This window comes from Rhopalosiphum padi, chromosome 1, assembly GCF_020882245.1.
Source record: "Rhopalosiphum padi isolate XX-2018 chromosome 1, ASM2088224v1, whole genome shotgun sequence".
NCBI classification, from domain to species: Eukaryota; Metazoa; Arthropoda; class Insecta; order Hemiptera; family Aphididae; genus Rhopalosiphum; species Rhopalosiphum padi.
The window spans coordinates 5,724,700-5,742,597 of NC_083597.1; the positions used below are offsets into that span (position 1 = coordinate 5,724,700).

The window sequence follows — 17,898 nt, forward strand, 5'->3', positions numbered from 1 at the left end:
TACATTAAATTTAAATACCTATTTAAAATAACATACAAAAATGTACACTTAAAAACGTCAACTTTTGTATATTCTAACAGTTAATAATACCAAGACTCAAGACTGTTATGATATGCCCAATAGTATTATCTGTATATTCTGTCTGACTCATTATTAATTATGATAAATTATTGTTGTTACCTATATATTATTTATTATTGTAGTGAGAAATAATAAATTAATAATCAATCTGAAGTAATAATATTGCATACACAAGACGCCGTGTTACGTTCAAAATTATAATATTTGGTGACAAACGTGCTAAAATTAAATGTTTTACCTACTAGATTATTTTGTACAAACCTAATCTCTGTGCATTCAACAACTTTATTCTTTATAGACCACATTAGAAGTGAGATAATAACTCCGAACTCGGAACACTTGGAAAATGACCAACACCACTAGACTCGTTTAGCGTCAATAAGAGTAAATATACTTTCCCTTACGCTCATATTCTTTTCGGAAATATTATTTATTTTTTATATAAAGAACTTACATATTTTTTCTCGGCGAGTCAATATAAAATAGACAAATAATCGTAACTACAGTGGATCAGAAGTGCCATAGATCACAATTCCTTAATTTTTCCTTTTGGCACCGCGGATGAGACGACGATTACAACAGATTCAGTACAAGGATAGGAGAGTAAAGAGGTTTTCAGAACGAAACTCGGGAGGCAGACTCCAGTCGTATTAAGTAAAGCATCAGACTATATGAACGCATTGGACAGTATAGGTACGTCATGACTCGTGACATAACAGGTCTATCTTATTGCATCTAATCCAGTGTTTCCCAACTGGTGTTCCGTGAAAAATTTGAGATAATATAAATTAATTAATAATATTTTTGATTTTAATTATGATTCTAACACAGAGTAGCTCCAACAGGCAACAATTATATGGGGTTCCACAAAACGTCCAAGCTCCTTTAAAGGTTCCGTAAGTAAAAGAAGTTAGGAAACATTAATCGAATCGAATCTATTCGGGGTAATACTATTTTGAAAATATATATTTATTATATTTTATATAATTTTATATCACGGGGAAAATAAGTAATCAAAAATATTTATGTATAATATTAACATAATAATATTTGATTTTATAGTTAATACTTGTATAGTTGTATTTATAGACCTAACATAACTTATCTGCCTTCTGCTGGCCAGCAACATGACTAAACATGTAATATTCCCTATAAATGGCGATAGGTACTTCATTTTGTGTAAACCTACCATATATGTTACCTATATAATCTTTTTCTGATGATCTAACCGACTGTTTATTAAATAAATCGAATATCGGATCGTATTCAAGGCTCAAGCAATTAGACTGGACCATAAAAAACGTTTTCACGTGAAATTTTATCTCTGTTGTTTGATATATCTCCTACTTTAGCTCAATAAGATAGGAGACGGAGATGAACTATACATGAAAAATTTACGTAAATTTTTTGTGGGGTAATTTACCGAGAAAAGTTTACGTAAATTCTGTAAATTTTGATAATTCTTGTAAGTATATCACCATAGGGACACCCTAGGAACTTTTCACTACCTCCTTCATGAACTTATAATTATTGTATCTAACGCTTATTTTTATTATTTACTGAATAGTAAGATGTTCACGGTACTATAAATTTAATGAATGACTTTATATAAGTACCTTGCAGTGTATTATTAACTTTTATATTTATCTATTATCTCGGCATTCACCTGTGATAAAAAAAAAATCGTTTCGAAATCATAAAACTATATATCTACCATAGTCATGATTCTCAAAACGAATTTTTAAGTTATTATCTGATGATGTAAAGAAAATAATTACAAAAAATATCACAGATGCTGATATATACTCTGTTTGGAAGATTCTACCCTGGATATTTCACGGGTGATCAGTTGTCAGTTTGTATTCGTTACATAGATACATTAGGGGATGTATCAGAAAGGCTATTAGAAGTATGCCAGGGAAACAATAAAACTGGTTTAAGTGTTGCAGAAAAAATGTATGAAGTTTTGGTTGAAAATGATTTATGTGTAGACAATATTGCTTATACTAGTAGTATGTCTGGTACTGATAGAATATATAAATTGTCATAACTGATGGGTCATATGATTCCTTTCATATCATGTTTATAGATTAAACGCATTTCTTGAGTATAGTTGTATTGCTAGTATTCTAATAGATGATTTTTCTTCTACAAATGAAAATCTATACATATTTTTTCAGCTAGCACTAAGACAAATTCATGTTAAAATTAGCCACCATAGAAAATATATTGCAACTTCGTACCTAATTTTTCAAAAACGAGATCTATAAAATTTGTGTGGGTTTCATTCAAAATAATAACTAAAACTTAACAAGAAATAATTAATATGCAAAACGTGGACAAAAATAGTCGAAAAAAATACTGTTTGTAAATTTTTATATAATTTTGACGAATTTGTCCAAATGCATATAAATTCTGATTATGCCTATCTATTTTTATTTTTTTAATAATTTAAAACATTTATAAGAAAAACTTATGTTAAATATTATTTTCAAGCATTTTGAACTAGAGAATCATTATTATTTTTGGAAAAAAATGTTAATTTCAAATAACTTCGCTCTGATATAAAATTAATGAAAATATTTCATTCGCTATCTAAAAATTAAAATAATTCATTTTTGTATGCAAGCCAGATAAAGTTCTTCCACGTTCTAGTTATATTTTATTTCAAACCTATTTCATTCAGTAATATTTCTCTTTTCATATTTCCATTAATTTAATTTTGCCTTTGAAGGATAAGAAAAATATGACAATAATGACATAAAAATTCATATCATCATCAACTTCAATGATTATTTAAAATTATACTATTTTTTAATTTAATTATAAACACATTTGTACTATGAATATAATATATAGAATCTAGATGATGCTATTGTGATACAGTAGCAGTGTCAGACAAAACTAAAATTGTCACATTTGTTGTGTATAAAAAATTAAAAAGGGTCTATTAAGAAGAAGACCTAGGCAAATGGACATCTTTGAAGATTGGCCTCAACATTTGACACTTGTATGAACATATTAAATAATTAAATTCCTCAATTCACTCATAATCTAAAATGTATATTACAATTATTAGAATTACTTGGATGAGACACTTACACAAGATTATGATGTAAAAAACAAAAAAAAATACATATTATACAACTATATCAATAGAGTATTGCTTAATTTCTTATTAATTTATATATCAATGGTCCATTTATATTAAGAGTACTTCTCGGCAGTGACCAATTTTTGTCCAGTTTAGTCAGTTAATTAGTAATAGAGAGCATCCTTCTTTACCAAAATAATACATATTATTGTTGTGTGAGAATAACACTGCAAAATTTAGGAAATTATTTACTGATGATTGTAGTTTACATATTTCAATGTTACTAGATAATTGCACACTGTACAGCTGTTGAAAAAAATTATATATTACAATGTAAAAAACTGTTAGGTGGTGGCAATGGTGATACTACATAATATACCAATGTCACCATTTTGCAAATATGTGCCGAGAAATACTCTTAAATCATAATGTAAATGGACAATAACATTTTTTTAATGAAGTATAAATTATAAATAATATTTATTTTTATGAGTAGTTGATACGTTATTAAATTTCTTAATCAGTTAAGTTCAAAATATTTTGTTGAATTCTTGTAATTATGCACCAAAAAAAAAAAGTAAAAAGTAAAAATAAAAAATTGGTAATATGAATGTATACTTATTTTACTTAATAACTAATAAGTATATTTTATACCAGTTGTATATTAATTATAAAGATGCCAATAAGAAGAAACAACAATAATCTTATATACACTAAATATAGCGATAAAAATAAAAACTCATCCTAAGAAATTCAATTAGATACACTACAAAAAGTATATACCTAAATATATATATGTGAATATATTTAATCCATATTCTAGGTTTTAACAATATAAATTAAATTTATTTTAAAATGATAGGTGAATCACACTGGAGGGAGGATCACATCCATGAACTTCTTAAGATCCTTTATTTCCTATAAAATATAAATAATACATAAATTAAAACTTAAGTATTTATTTTAGAAAACTATAATAATAATATAATTAATACCTATTTGGAATTAAAATAAATTAAATTAAAAATAGACTGTTTGGTACTTTTGGGGAGGGGGGGGGTGAAGTTGGTAAAAAGTAAAAATTTTCCAGTAGTTTTCAAAAGCATCAGGAAAAACCCTGAAAAAATAACGGAAAAACGGGAAATTTTACGCATAACCAGTTTTAGACAAAATCAATTTTATTATGCTATAACACAAAAACGAATCATTGTAAATACTTGAAATTTTTACCAACTGTTTATATTAGCGTTATCTATTTATGATTAAATTTAAAATTTTTTTTTGAAATGCCTATAAATTTGGCGTGCCAAAAAATCTTTAAAATTTAATATAAGGTTTATTATAAGTTGTACTTATCGTAGTAAAAAAAAAAAATAAAAACTCGTTTGTCACAATTTTTGTTTATAAGCATTTAAAGTTCAAATGTTTACGAAATATATCAAAATCGCGAAAACTTGCAAGGAAGTTTGGAGTATAAAGTTCGTAAAATTTTTGTGATTTATAGCTTAGGTTAAAACACCCAATACAAGGTTATCCATAAGTTTTCCTTCAAATAACTGTAAAAAAAAAATTCCAGCATCAATATGGAAAAAAATTTATGAGTGTATGAAATTTAATTTTTTACGAAATTGCGTAAAATAACGATATATTACAATTTAAATATAGGTAATAATATAATATATCCTACTAATTATCATAGACTGACAAAACATCTCTGTTCAGAATCTTTTTTCATATATAATGATACCTGTCATTGCATTCAAATTTAACACATCCATTATAGTGACCTACTCTCCATCCCTACTATACAGCAGAGCGATATCCACTTGCCCACCTTTTGTAAGTTATTCTTCCCATGTATGTTAATGAGAATAAAAATAAAATAAAAATATTCAATAAAGAGAAGAATATATTAAAATCGCCATACATGTAAAATAATAATAAATATATAATTTAATAGAAAGTCAATTTATAATAAAAAAGAAAATATTATATGAAAAAAATATAAAATCTTACTTAAAAAGTTACTGTTGATATAAAAAAAAAAATTAAAATCTCAACAAAATATATTCTGACTATTGAAAACTAGGATATATCTAGCTTAGATCATTTTTCAGTATGCCATCGGCAACACATTACATTGGAGGCAAAGTAATTTTACCAATTTTAAGTTTAGTTTCAATAAATACAAGAACATTTTTTAAATATTTCCATAAGTAATAAATTATTTAATCAATAATTTTTTCTATTTATCACATCCACTAAATTAAATAAATTATTCTTTTCTTGAAGTGGATGTCTACTTATATATCATAAATATATTTTTATATTACTAGATGTAATTGATATATCTAAAGTAAATTAGGAATGGATATTATTAATATATCATGTATTAAATTATAAATCGAGATAATTATAATTTATATAAAATAGGTACTAAACATGGTTAATTAAGGTTTGTGTGATGTGATGGTGACTGTTTTAAAAAGTGGATAAAAACTTTGTCACAAATGAATATGTATGATTAACAATTAACGAATTAATTGTTTATTAAAAAAATGGTTAGCAACATTTCAGTTTGGCAAGAATTTTTATTTTGGACACACAAATCAGAAACTCTGCAAAACCATTTTAAGAAAAAAACTGTTAAATAACAGCCAAGATATAGATATTTTTTATGAAGTAAATACACTTCATAAAAAAAAAATATTTTGTTAAGTAAGTGCAACATAATCACATAATAAAATTTTATCATCCAATCAAAATAGGCTGTTTCAATTATATAATATCTCAATAAATAATATATGGATTAACTTGGCAATATTTGTACCATATTTAGATAACTGATTAAAAATTTCATAATACACTTGTTATCACCGATATGACAATTAAAATAATTTTGCATTTAAGTTATTATCTCTATCTTCATTTTAAAAAATAAGCAAATGAAGAATTAACTTAACTTAAATATAAATAAAACCATTATTACTTATATTTTAATAATATTTAAGAAAAATTATTTTTAAACTATTAACTAACAAAAACAATAGCAAATACATACCGCATCACATGAACTATGCATCATTCCTCGATATGTTTTCAATTCAGTATTTTTAGCAAAAGATTTGAGAATGGATGCTGTAAGTTGACCCCATTTTAGTGGTACAATTGGATCACAATCTCCATGACACTGCATTATTGGCATATCTTTGTTACTTATAGCAGCCTAAAACACAATCATAAATATATTTTATCAAAAACAGAAATAAATTAATGATTCTTACAGCTGGAAAAGTTTTATGTAATGGTATCCAACATGATAGAGCCATAACTCCAGCTAATGGTTTGTCATAAGTAAAAGCTGAATACAAAGCAAGAGCTCCGCCTTGTGAAAATCCACCGAGGGCAATACGAGATGATGGTATATTGTAAACTTCTATCTCACGATCGATAAGTGAATGCACCATTTTTGCAGCTTTTTTAATTCCTTCATCGTCTTCTGGACCTGATTCATCTAATGTAAACAAATCAAACCATGAAGGCATTCGGAATCCTTGGTTTAAAGATACTGGCATGGGGGTCCTGTTGAGTTATATTTAAAAATTACATATTAAAATACAGCCAACTAAAACAAAGAACTAAAATCGACTTACGCAGATGGACATATTACTTTCACATAAGCTTGTCTTACTCGAGTCATAGCTTCGGCCCAGCCATTTCTAAGTAAAAAATTAAGATAATATGATAACAATTTAAGCGAGAGTATTTAAAAAAAAAAACATAAATAATAAACAAATTTGATATAAAATAAATAATTAACTAAATAGATAAGGAAATACAAATACTATGGGTAGTTATATCTAATGTAATATTAATGTATGAAAAAAAGTTAATAAAAATCTACAAAATTCAAATAATTAACATTTTTTCAAGAGAACTTTATTTTTAAAATATTAAACAAGTTTTAAATTTCATCAATAGATGCAAAAAAGTTATACCGTTGCAATAATATAATAATCCGTTATAAACTTATAACTAACGATATGTCTAATGATTATTAACAATAAAAAAAAAAATACTATACCCTGAATCTCCAAGACCATGAAGAAATATGACCTGCATAACAAAAAATGTTTAAATAGTAATGCAATAATTTAGGTTAATGTAAATATATGTTAAATATTATTATTCATATCAATTTATAGTCAATTACATTTAAAATGGATACAAAAAAAACATTTTAGGAATCATAAAATGTATGTACCTAGTACTTGAGTACTAAAATGTATAAGATATTATAATATACTAATTATTTATTTTATTAGATTCATTTCTAATTGGAAAACAAAATACTGTGACCAAAGTACAAACAAGAATTAAACACAAAAAGAATGTATACGTACATAACAATTTTTTGAGCGACTGTGCGAGTGAAAAAAATATTTGATCGTAAGTTACACAAAATAAAAACCAAAGTACCAAGGTAACTATCAAAAATAATATAGTTTAACTAAGTACATTTTTAAGAGTTACACAGTTGACTAAGTACTTATCTATTACAACTACTTACAACAACATTTGGCGAAATGGAAAATATTTAAGAAAAACATTTAATACATAAAATACTTACAGTGGCCGTCTGTTTACCGGACGAAGATATTACTACAGGATTCAATTGATTCATGTTTGCGACGGAATATGCGAAAGTATTGTTAGAGGAATTAACTACAGAAAACAACGAAAAAATCAATCCAATTTGGGTTAATGCCAGTTTTTGAACTGCCGAACTTTTGTGGTTATGTAAATCCATAGAAATGTCGACAAATCTCATGGAACGCTAAATCTAACCGATACGAAATTTAAAACACAAATGTCACCACGCATTTGAATAAATTACAATATTATATCGACGGCGTTATATTTTTCGGTAAACGGATCCAGTAACACTAACCACGCTCGAATTTTTCTACGACCAACGCGTTCGGAAAAATTATCCTGTTCGCATTAACATTTATCACGGTCTGCATGTGCTGTTGCCCGGCGTTGTGGCCCCCCACAGGCGATCATATACATTATATTGCATATACAATAAGTTATTTGGCAGGTTTATAGGTAATAATTATTATTATGTCATGGCCGCCAGAGGACAACACACGTTTCCCGTTAAAACCGTGACATACCTACCTATAATACGACCGGTCTCCCGTACTCGGTTCAACGCAAAGCAGCACGCACGTAAACCGCTACGGCGTAGGTACCTAACCTAACCTAGTGTAGAATAAATTAATACAAATAATGACTTTTAAATTAATTCAATGTTAATTCATATAGGTAATGTATCGATGAGTATCAAGGACATTACAGGCGGCTGTGACCTATTTACCTGGTGAGTTCAACTATTATTATTAATCAATTTTTTTTACGCCATTGCGGAGGTAGGAATGGCATAGGTTTTACACCTATTAATAAGTAGATACCTATATAATGTATAGTTAAGTACCTTTATAATATACGCATGTATTGCAAACGATTAATTGATTTTGGTATTCATATTTTATACGCCTAATTATACTAGGTACCTGTGTATATACTTATTATTTGCACTGTACTGTCTATTTGCATAAACCTAAAGTAATAAATAGTATAATTAAAAACTAGTTTAGTATAAACTTAATGTAGGTATTAATTATATACTTATAGTACCACGTGGTTAACATTTTTAATAAATAGTCTAATCTCTTCAGTTACAATAAGAGTAGGCAACTATAATATTATATAGGTACCTTAGTACCTATATACGTACTTTGAATAAGAAAACTAGTTTTATATAGCATTAAATAGGTATATAATATATATATATGGTCAGTGGCGTGCCCAGGAATTTTCGATGGAGAGGATAGATTGATAGATATATGTTATAAGAAAAGACCGGATTTAATTCCATTTAATACACACATAAACTACTGTACAATTATACCAAAAATACATAAAAATTTCTTAATAAATTTCACTGTAAAAGTACAAGTCATATGAAAAACTTTAAATTCTTAATTGTAACTAAATTAATTTTAAAAAAAAATTGATGAATGTATTACTTTTTTTAATTAAAATTAATAATTAAATATATTTCCAAATTATGTTCATTAAAATTAAATTTTTTATTATACTTAAAGTATGTTTGTACAAATAAAAGATACGTTCTACTTCTACTAGCCACTATAGGTACACTAGTTATTACTTATTAGTATCTACATACCTATTAAAAAAACTATAACTTAGGCATTATTTCTAAATAAACATCTGCTTTACCTGACTTCATAGTAAGATTTAGTAGTTTTATATCCTTTATTTTTTTTTCAATTATATATATACATACATTTATCTTTAGGTTTTTTTCCATTAATTGGACCAGGAATATTTGTTAAAATATCGGGCGGGACCATTTTCCTCCAAAAATGAGATACCGTTTTCCTCCACTGTCCATTTTCCTCCAAAAAAAAAAAGGTTTGTTTCCATTTTCTTTCACATTATTTTTGACTAAAATTATATTCATTTTCCTCCAATATTTTAGTCAGTGTTGTAGTGTTGCGTTCCGTATTATAAAAATAGAGTATGGCTAGAATCACATTTTGCGCGTATCTGTTGATTAAATTCTGGTCGCGTTCTTATATCTATATATGAAGTATATCTAATTTTTATTTTCTTCCAACAGGTATTCATTTGTTACTGAGATGTCATATCATTATAAAAAAATTTTATTTTATTTAGTGCAGCGATTTTACTATATTTTATATTTTATATTTTACATATTGTCTGGTTGCATTATCACCAATCCCTTATTATTATTAATTTTTTATTATTATTTCATTTATTGATTGATGCATTTTTATTGACGTGCGTACTTTTTTATTATATTCATTCTCTTTTTAGCCACCTGTCAAGTTCAGCGCGTACGGTATATTATTATATTATAATTATACTTTAAATATTTAATTTGTTCTTTTATTTTATTTAACATTCTGATAATGAGTGACGATTTTATTATTTTATTTATTGGAGGAAAATGGACAGTGTAGGAAAACGGTATCTCATTTTTGGAGGAAAATGGCTACGGCCAAAATATCTTCAGTTTTTCTAAACCTATTCATACTTTAAGTAACTCACTATTCGATTCTTCCAAGTTTGTATGATTAATGGATAACTCAGATAAGTGTAATTGTATATGAATGCTATAAACCACATTTGACTGCATTATATTGTACAAGTTGTTTCAGCTTTTCCTCACTGATGGAGATTAACATTGTTTTTTAAACTTTTATAATCACAATTAAAAAAATTTCAAAATTATTTGCATAGAAAATTGCAGCAATAACCATGTTTCTGACCTTGTAATAATAGGTTCAGGAATTGGGAGGTAAAGGTATATCTGTCATTTCTTTTCTGTATTTATTTATTCTCGACAGTATTAATTTTAAGAAAGCTTTTTTTCCTAAAGGTAAACGAAATAAGTCACATATGTACTTAGATTTTATATATTAAATTAATTACCATTGTTAAATAATCTATTTATGTAATAATATTATAATGAATTTAGTTTAGTTAAGTATATTGTTCATTAAAACATCATAATTAAAAAAAATCCAAAAACGTGAGAAATTGCAAAAAATTACATTATAAAATTAAATATAGGCAGAGAATTAGAGAATATAAAGTATATAATTATAGTAAAATTTATGAGGGCGGGCTGATATGTAATGCGTAGTATATATCTATGTAATTGGAACCAGTGAGGGAAATATAAAATATTTAACATACAATTATTTAAATCCTATAGCCTATAGGTAAACTGAACTAACACCCGTAAAAATATAAAAGAATGTACTGCGTTGAAGGATTTTTATTCCTTAATATACGTAGATATTGCAGGCTTAATATAAAATTTCGTCTATTGTCCATTTGTCCGTATATATAGTGCAAAATTAATCATTGATTGATTTTTTAAATACTAATCATTATGCGGTTTTATATTTATCTATTTATCTACTAATAAAATTATACAACGCAATAATAGTAATGAATAAAGTATTGTATTTTCACATATTTTGACTTTTCCTAGTTTTTTAATAATTTAACTTTACAACTAAAGTCTATAAAAGGTTAAAGGGGTGGCTGACCTAAATTATCTCGTGGGCTACTTTGGAAATACATTACAATCCTGCGGGGCACATATAAAATCATATTAGTATATTACCCCAATACAAAAAAATTTGATGTAAAAATGTTAAACAGAATTAATTAATATTATAAAATAAGTTAAGTTACGTTGTCAATAACACGGATACCGTGTTTTACGTGCATTCTAAAATATTCTATTATATTGGCACAAAAATACATTTTTCCGTAAATGTTTGATAAATCTCGCAAGCCGTGGGTTGGCCATTCCTGGTCTGAATAACATATTTCAATTTTTAACTAATTTGCCTCTAAAAATGTTTTTACACGAGTAAAAAATATTTAAAATATGTTACCTATTCTTACATTCAAAAATATATTCTAGGACAAAAAATTAAAAAATACTGATGTTAAAACAATTTATTTACCACTTTAATCAAACTATTTTATACAACATAAAACATACATACAACTTAAATGTATTTGATTTGGTTAAAATGTATTTGTTTCAGTGTTGCATCATAAAACAAGTTTTCCATTAGACGCTATTTGTGTTGTCTCCGCAGTCCACATATAGTAAATATACGAGTATAATATAGAAAATATGCATTCAGTTGAACCAACTGTTTGTTGTTACTTTGTTAGCTTTAAATTTTAATATTAGAGTGAATTGTCTTATAATCAATGTTAAAAGTCAGTGTTATTTAATATCTGTGCTTGGGCGTTAGCTTTTTTTAATATTTAATTTAAAAAAAATATGTGAGTACCTATTGAAAATATTACAAGTTAAAATTGCTCATATCTAGCTTAAAAATTTGCCTAAAAAACTAGCTTTCCCTCTGAAGAAAATAATGCATTTAATTTAATTTAATGCTAAAAAATGTTGGAACTTAGATATGGTGGGTTTTTTCTGTAGGAACTATCATATTTATACTTAACCGTTTATATGTTTCATGAGCAGAGAACTTGCCAACCCCCCTCAATTTCTTTTTGTTATTATATTCCTGGAATAAGTGGAATATATTTTGTATTCTTAAGTTGACCTTATTTTGAGGTACCTACTAAACCTACTCCTACTTAAATAAATAAATAATATTCTTGTAGTTTTTACAGTTTATTTTTCTTTTAGGAATCTTTCTTATGTTGGTCGTCTACATTGGATTCTATATGTGAGCTTGTCTCTATACAAATTGAAGAATTGCGTTCGATATCAGGAAGAAATTAATGAACATTTGACAGACAATAGAAACACCAACGTTCAACGGCATCGGATATTTATCAACAAATCTATTATCTTGATAATGAATACCTACACTTTATAAATACTGTTTAATGTATTTTATATTTTTAAATGTACCGCCTAATCATTGATACACTAAAATTATGTTACTTAAAAATTTAAAATATTATATCATTCAATTTTATAAAAAAATTAATCTATATTAACAAAAAGCAATGCATATGTATGATTGTGTAAAAGCAATTCAAAGCCAAGTCTATTGCACTAATGGTTCTGAAATTTGGTTCACATAGGTAATCCTATATAACCGATGACGATGAGAATATCTGAATATATGCACCACGAAGCCAAACTTATAAATGTTAAAGATGGATTTAATCATACACTCATATACAGGGAAGGATTTATTCGTTCACGAAAAACGAATGTTTTGTATATTGTTTGCATACTTAATAAGTTATTATTAGATTTAGAATATAAATTGTAATTATGATTGGATATAATTTTTAATTTTTATTTTATATTGGGTCAAAAGAATCTAAATAATTGTACACAAAATCTGTGCCGTTTATAGGTAAATTAATAATAATAAATTTAATTTTACGTATTACTTGGGAGGGGGAATATATTTTAAAACCATTCTTAAAATAGAAAATTAAATACTTAAAAAAGTAACGTCACACCTACAATAATAATTTAGTTATTTTATACTTGTAAAATATAACATAGGTAATAATATTTAAAATAAGAAATTTTTATTTATTTAAATATAGACATGTTTATAATACAATGTACACATGTTATACGGCCCATGAAGGGGATGCAAATCCCCGCTGCAGGTATGCCACAGGAGTTAGACGAGTAGCTATAGCAAGAGGGAGACTGAAAAGGAGCAGTGTTTCTGTGTTTCTAGTTGAATGCGTAGGAAAACGGAAAACTTAAAAGCTAACTTCGGTAAGTAGACAAAAGGAATCAATATAGCAATTTTGTTCAAATGTTTTAAAAGGTATAATTGGCGGTTAGCTGCAAAGCAGCAAACCATGAGACTAGATAATAAATTTAGCACTTGACTTACCACTGTGTAGTCATAGGATGATCGTATTACAGAAAACACCACGAAAAAACATTCGCTGGACATGCTCGTGCGATAAGACGATTATAAGAGTATACTGAATACTGATTTTAATTTACAGAACCATATTCTAGTAAGTAGATAGTAGGTACCTATGATGTGGGGCGAGCAGTAGAGAGGGTTTAAGAGAGGTAATAAATTTAAATTGACATGTGATTCATAATAGTTAAGTACAGCATTTTTAGTGCCTTGCAGGAAATCTCTTCAATGATGCGTTGACCAGAGCTAAAATTATTGTAGGTACTTCAAGCGAATCCCAAGATCCCGAACAGAAAGATAAGTGTAGGGAACAATATCTATAAAAATTCTATAAACGAAATAAGAGTAATTAAATTTTAAGATGTGTGTATAGAACATGACCTTCCATTGACCAATATTTTAAGCTGTAAGTTAAGTGTTTCATAACTATTATTGACTTATTGTTTACAAATTTAAGTTAGTTCACAGTCAGAAAGAAAAAAACAATTTGATATCATCAACAAATATAGGTAAGTGACTTAGATAGTAAACTAGTAACTAGTAATGCTGCAACACAGACGAAACACTGTTGACGAGTAAAAAGAATAGATTAGGTGAAATGTTATGTAATTATAATAATTTAAAGCAAATTAGTTTGTTTAAAAACTATATAATCAAATATATAAATTATAAGTACTTACTACTTTGACTCAGTTACAGTAGTACTAAAAATTAGTTAAAAATGAAATTAATAATATTGTAGTAGCTAGTAGGTTGTAGCCTTGTAGGTATGTAATATGTAAAAGGTACTTTATAACTAGGGCTAGGATTTCTATGCAGTAAAAAAATTGTAAAATATGCATTTTATTTACCAAAATATGCAAAAATATGCAAAAACAATTTTTTTTAAATATTAATTAATATTATTACATGCTATTATTAAAACATGTTTTTTAAATTTTCAAATGTGAACGTCCGGTGATTAAATCGAAGATTTATTATATTGGTTGAAACTCCTTTCCACATCACACAATGTTGTCGGAGCAAATTTAAATTACGTGATTTTTCCCGGATTTAAAGTAATATCAACATCTATTTCTTCTGTTTTTTAATCACCGTTTATAATGTTAAACATTTTTTGAAATGTTATGAATCCCTTATTCTTCTTTAGTATTAAGTTAATTTTAGTTTAAATAGGTAGTTTATTATATTTATGATAATTCGACAAATTAATCTATAATTATAGACGTTTATTAAATAAATACAATTTAAAATTAACAAGATTCTCAACAATTTATTTATATGCAATTATATGCGTTATATTCAAAATATGCAAAAATATGCAAAAAAAAAAATTGTACTATTCAAGAATAAGCCATATCGTGGACATATCTGCAGACAACTAATAAATTTGGATTTAAGGAAAAAACATGCAAATGCATAGAAATCTTAGCCCTATTTATAACATGTACCTACTATTAAACTTACAGAAAAAGTATTTTATAATATATTATAAGATATTATACGTTGTAAATTGTAATTGTTTTGACGAATTATATAATACTATAATATATATACATGTAAACAATATAAAATATTCTTTATAATATTATCTAATAAATATTTGTTATTTCTCATAATCTCATTAGTTATGACTTATGAGTGTTATTATGACTGAAAATGATTCTTTGTTTTATTTTCTACTTATTGTTGTAAGCTGTAAACTAATAGTTGCTATGCATGGCTATATATGATAAATGTAGTATAGCCATGTAAATATTGCATGTACTAGAGACTTTTTTCTAGGGATTATTTTTCGGACTGTTCCTGTATTTATCCATCATCCCTACACGAGTAGGTACTGTTATAAAATGGTTTACGAAAGTAGCTGAGTGATCATTTTTTAAATATAAAATAGCTAAAAAATACAAAAATATCATGACCTAATTTTTAGCAGCACCTGCATTAAAATTCATATAAATCATTTAAAACAACAAATTGATAAGCAGCAAAAATCGATGACGACAAATATGTCTAAGGACGCCCTTGATTATAAGTTTTATAATAATGGCTTATGCTAATATACATAATTTAGAAAATAACACTTTTAAATTATTAATATTAATCTATAGCTTAATATATTGAGAACAATGCTTGGTACCTAGGATGTAGTAATTAGTATACATTTACACTAGGTATAGTATTAAATTTAAATACTAATAAAAATGTGGACAATTATTATTTGTGTAGGTACTATTGTTGTTATTCATCACTATTGGAACTTATAATAATGCATCTCATATTAATAAGAATATTAGAGTTTATATGCATATAGGTATAAAAATAAAACGTAAAAAACATTTGAACTTTGTTCAAAATTGTATTCTAATTTTTAACGATCGTCGATCTTTTATTTAAAAATTGATAAACTACCTTTATTATATCTATATCTATTGATTAAAATGTAATACCTAATGTATACAATATATAATACATTTTTTTCCAAGACTTATCATAATTCATAATACAAAATTGGATCTATTTTTTTTTTAGTGTGTACTTTTTGAGATCGACATTGAAAATCCCCCTTAATACTTCTTATATGTTATCGGAAAACATGAATTTTTACGCAAAACCAGTATTTACAAATTTATTTTAATTTGTTGTAATTCAAAAACGAATACGGAATAGGTAACTGTAGTCTGTAGATACTTAAAATTTTCACCAAGTGTTTATATTAGCATTTTCTATACATACTTACCTGAAACTTAGTATAATTTTTAAAATATTATTTAGTTGTTTATTGATATTTTAATTTTTATGTCACGTTTCTATAAATATTAATAAAAAAATGTTCGCTAGGTCAAAAAGCTTAAAAATTGAGTGAATGACATTATTTTCGATTTAGAATGATGTTTAATTAAGTTTATTTAGTTTCTTTTAGATTATTTCTTAACCCAGAAAGAACTAAGTCGAGGTAATGTTGTTGGTACTTGTTTGGTTGTAATAAAGTAATTATTATTAGTTATTACACTAGGATTAATATTGTCAGCATAGGTATCTAAAATTGTACATATTTGTATTTTTAGAATGCGGTAACATATATAAATACATATTGTTGAGTAGACTGATAAAGTGATAAAGTAATAGGTAGTGAAAGATCTTTGTAAAATGTGGGAACATTTTAAGTACATACAACTGTAAGAATACAAATATAATTTTAACAATATAATCCTGTTATTTGTGTATTTGTATTTACTATTTTGTGCTAAATTGTACGTTAAACACAAAGTTTAATCATATAAAGTACAAGTAAAATATAACTTGCGCTTTTGTGATTTAGAAGTAGATTAGGAGGTATTATACTAATCATTGTCCACCATAAAAAATGATAATTTTCTCTTATACTTAACACTCGAGTGATTAAATTATAAAATTAAAGTTTTAGATATAAACACAAGTTTACTCAAAAACCAAAAAATTGTCATGACACAGTATAATTATATAATACAATTAAAGTAAGAAGCTGTATATTTTTTATCCTTCATTATTGTTAAAAATTTAACTTCTTATGCTTGTGTTTTTTCCACTTACATGTGTCACAATCAAAGAATAAACTAAAAATATCCCCTATTTATTAAATACATATAAAATCAAACACAAACCAAATGTAATTTCACAGTACAAAATAAAAAATAAAAATAAAATAATTAAATCCAAATTACTTAAGAAGATATCAAAATAACAGTTTAAAATGGAATTTTCTAATGTAAAATGTACCGTGCTTTATGTTATTAAGTCATTAAGATGGAATTAACACATGCTGATTGCTGGTAAACAATATCCTAACAAATTATACATTTTTGACATATAAGATGATGTTGTATATATTTAAATACTCAATAAATAATACTTACTCTAATAAGTACAAGGGATTAGGGAATTTATTTAAATTAAATTTTAAACACATTAAAAATAATGTACAAATGTAAATTTACCCATTTTTTTCTGTTGAAATCCAATTAACATACGTAGTATTAAGATATATTATTAAGGTTTTCATGAAGAAAAATTTAATAAATAAAAGTTACTTATAATTGTGTAACAACTAACAAGATCTGAGTGACTGAGTTTGTATATATAGTTGATATATTACACTTATAACTTCTTGAATGCTTGATTTTGAATATAAAAAAATGAAAATTCAATGTACTTAATTTT

The 17,898-nt window shown here is 26.0% G+C and overlaps 1 protein-coding gene and 1 long non-coding RNA gene across 3 annotated transcripts; one reads left to right on the forward strand and one right to left on the reverse strand.

Annotated features, from left to right (window-relative positions):
• Nucleotides 1–3,123: 3,123 nt before the first annotated feature.
• LOC132931861 (acyl-protein thioesterase 1) lies at nt 3,124–8,163 on the reverse strand. Its single transcript, XM_060997912.1, has 6 exons — nt 7,806–8,163; nt 7,260–7,291; nt 6,829–6,894; nt 6,460–6,757; nt 6,237–6,401; nt 3,124–4,093 (listed from the first exon to the last, which is right to left on the reverse strand). Exons 1-6 carry the CDS (start codon nt 8,004–8,006, stop codon nt 4,043–4,045), a joined length of 813 nt encoding a protein of 270 aa, XP_060853895.1. The 5' UTR covers nt 8,007–8,163; the 3' UTR covers nt 3,124–4,042.
• Nucleotides 8,164–8,298: 135 nt separating this feature from the next.
• Nucleotides 8,299–15,148, forward strand: LOC132931862 (uncharacterized). 2 transcript variants are annotated; one of them, XR_009662787.1, is made up of 4 exons: nt 8,299–8,425; nt 8,507–8,561; nt 11,860–11,923; nt 12,477–15,148. It is a non-coding gene; the product is annotated as an uncharacterized LOC132931862 (long non-coding RNA). The 2 variants fall into 2 exon arrangements; XR_009662786.1 differs by having other exon boundaries at nt 8,302–8,429.
• Nucleotides 15,149–17,898: the final 2,750 nt, after the last annotated feature.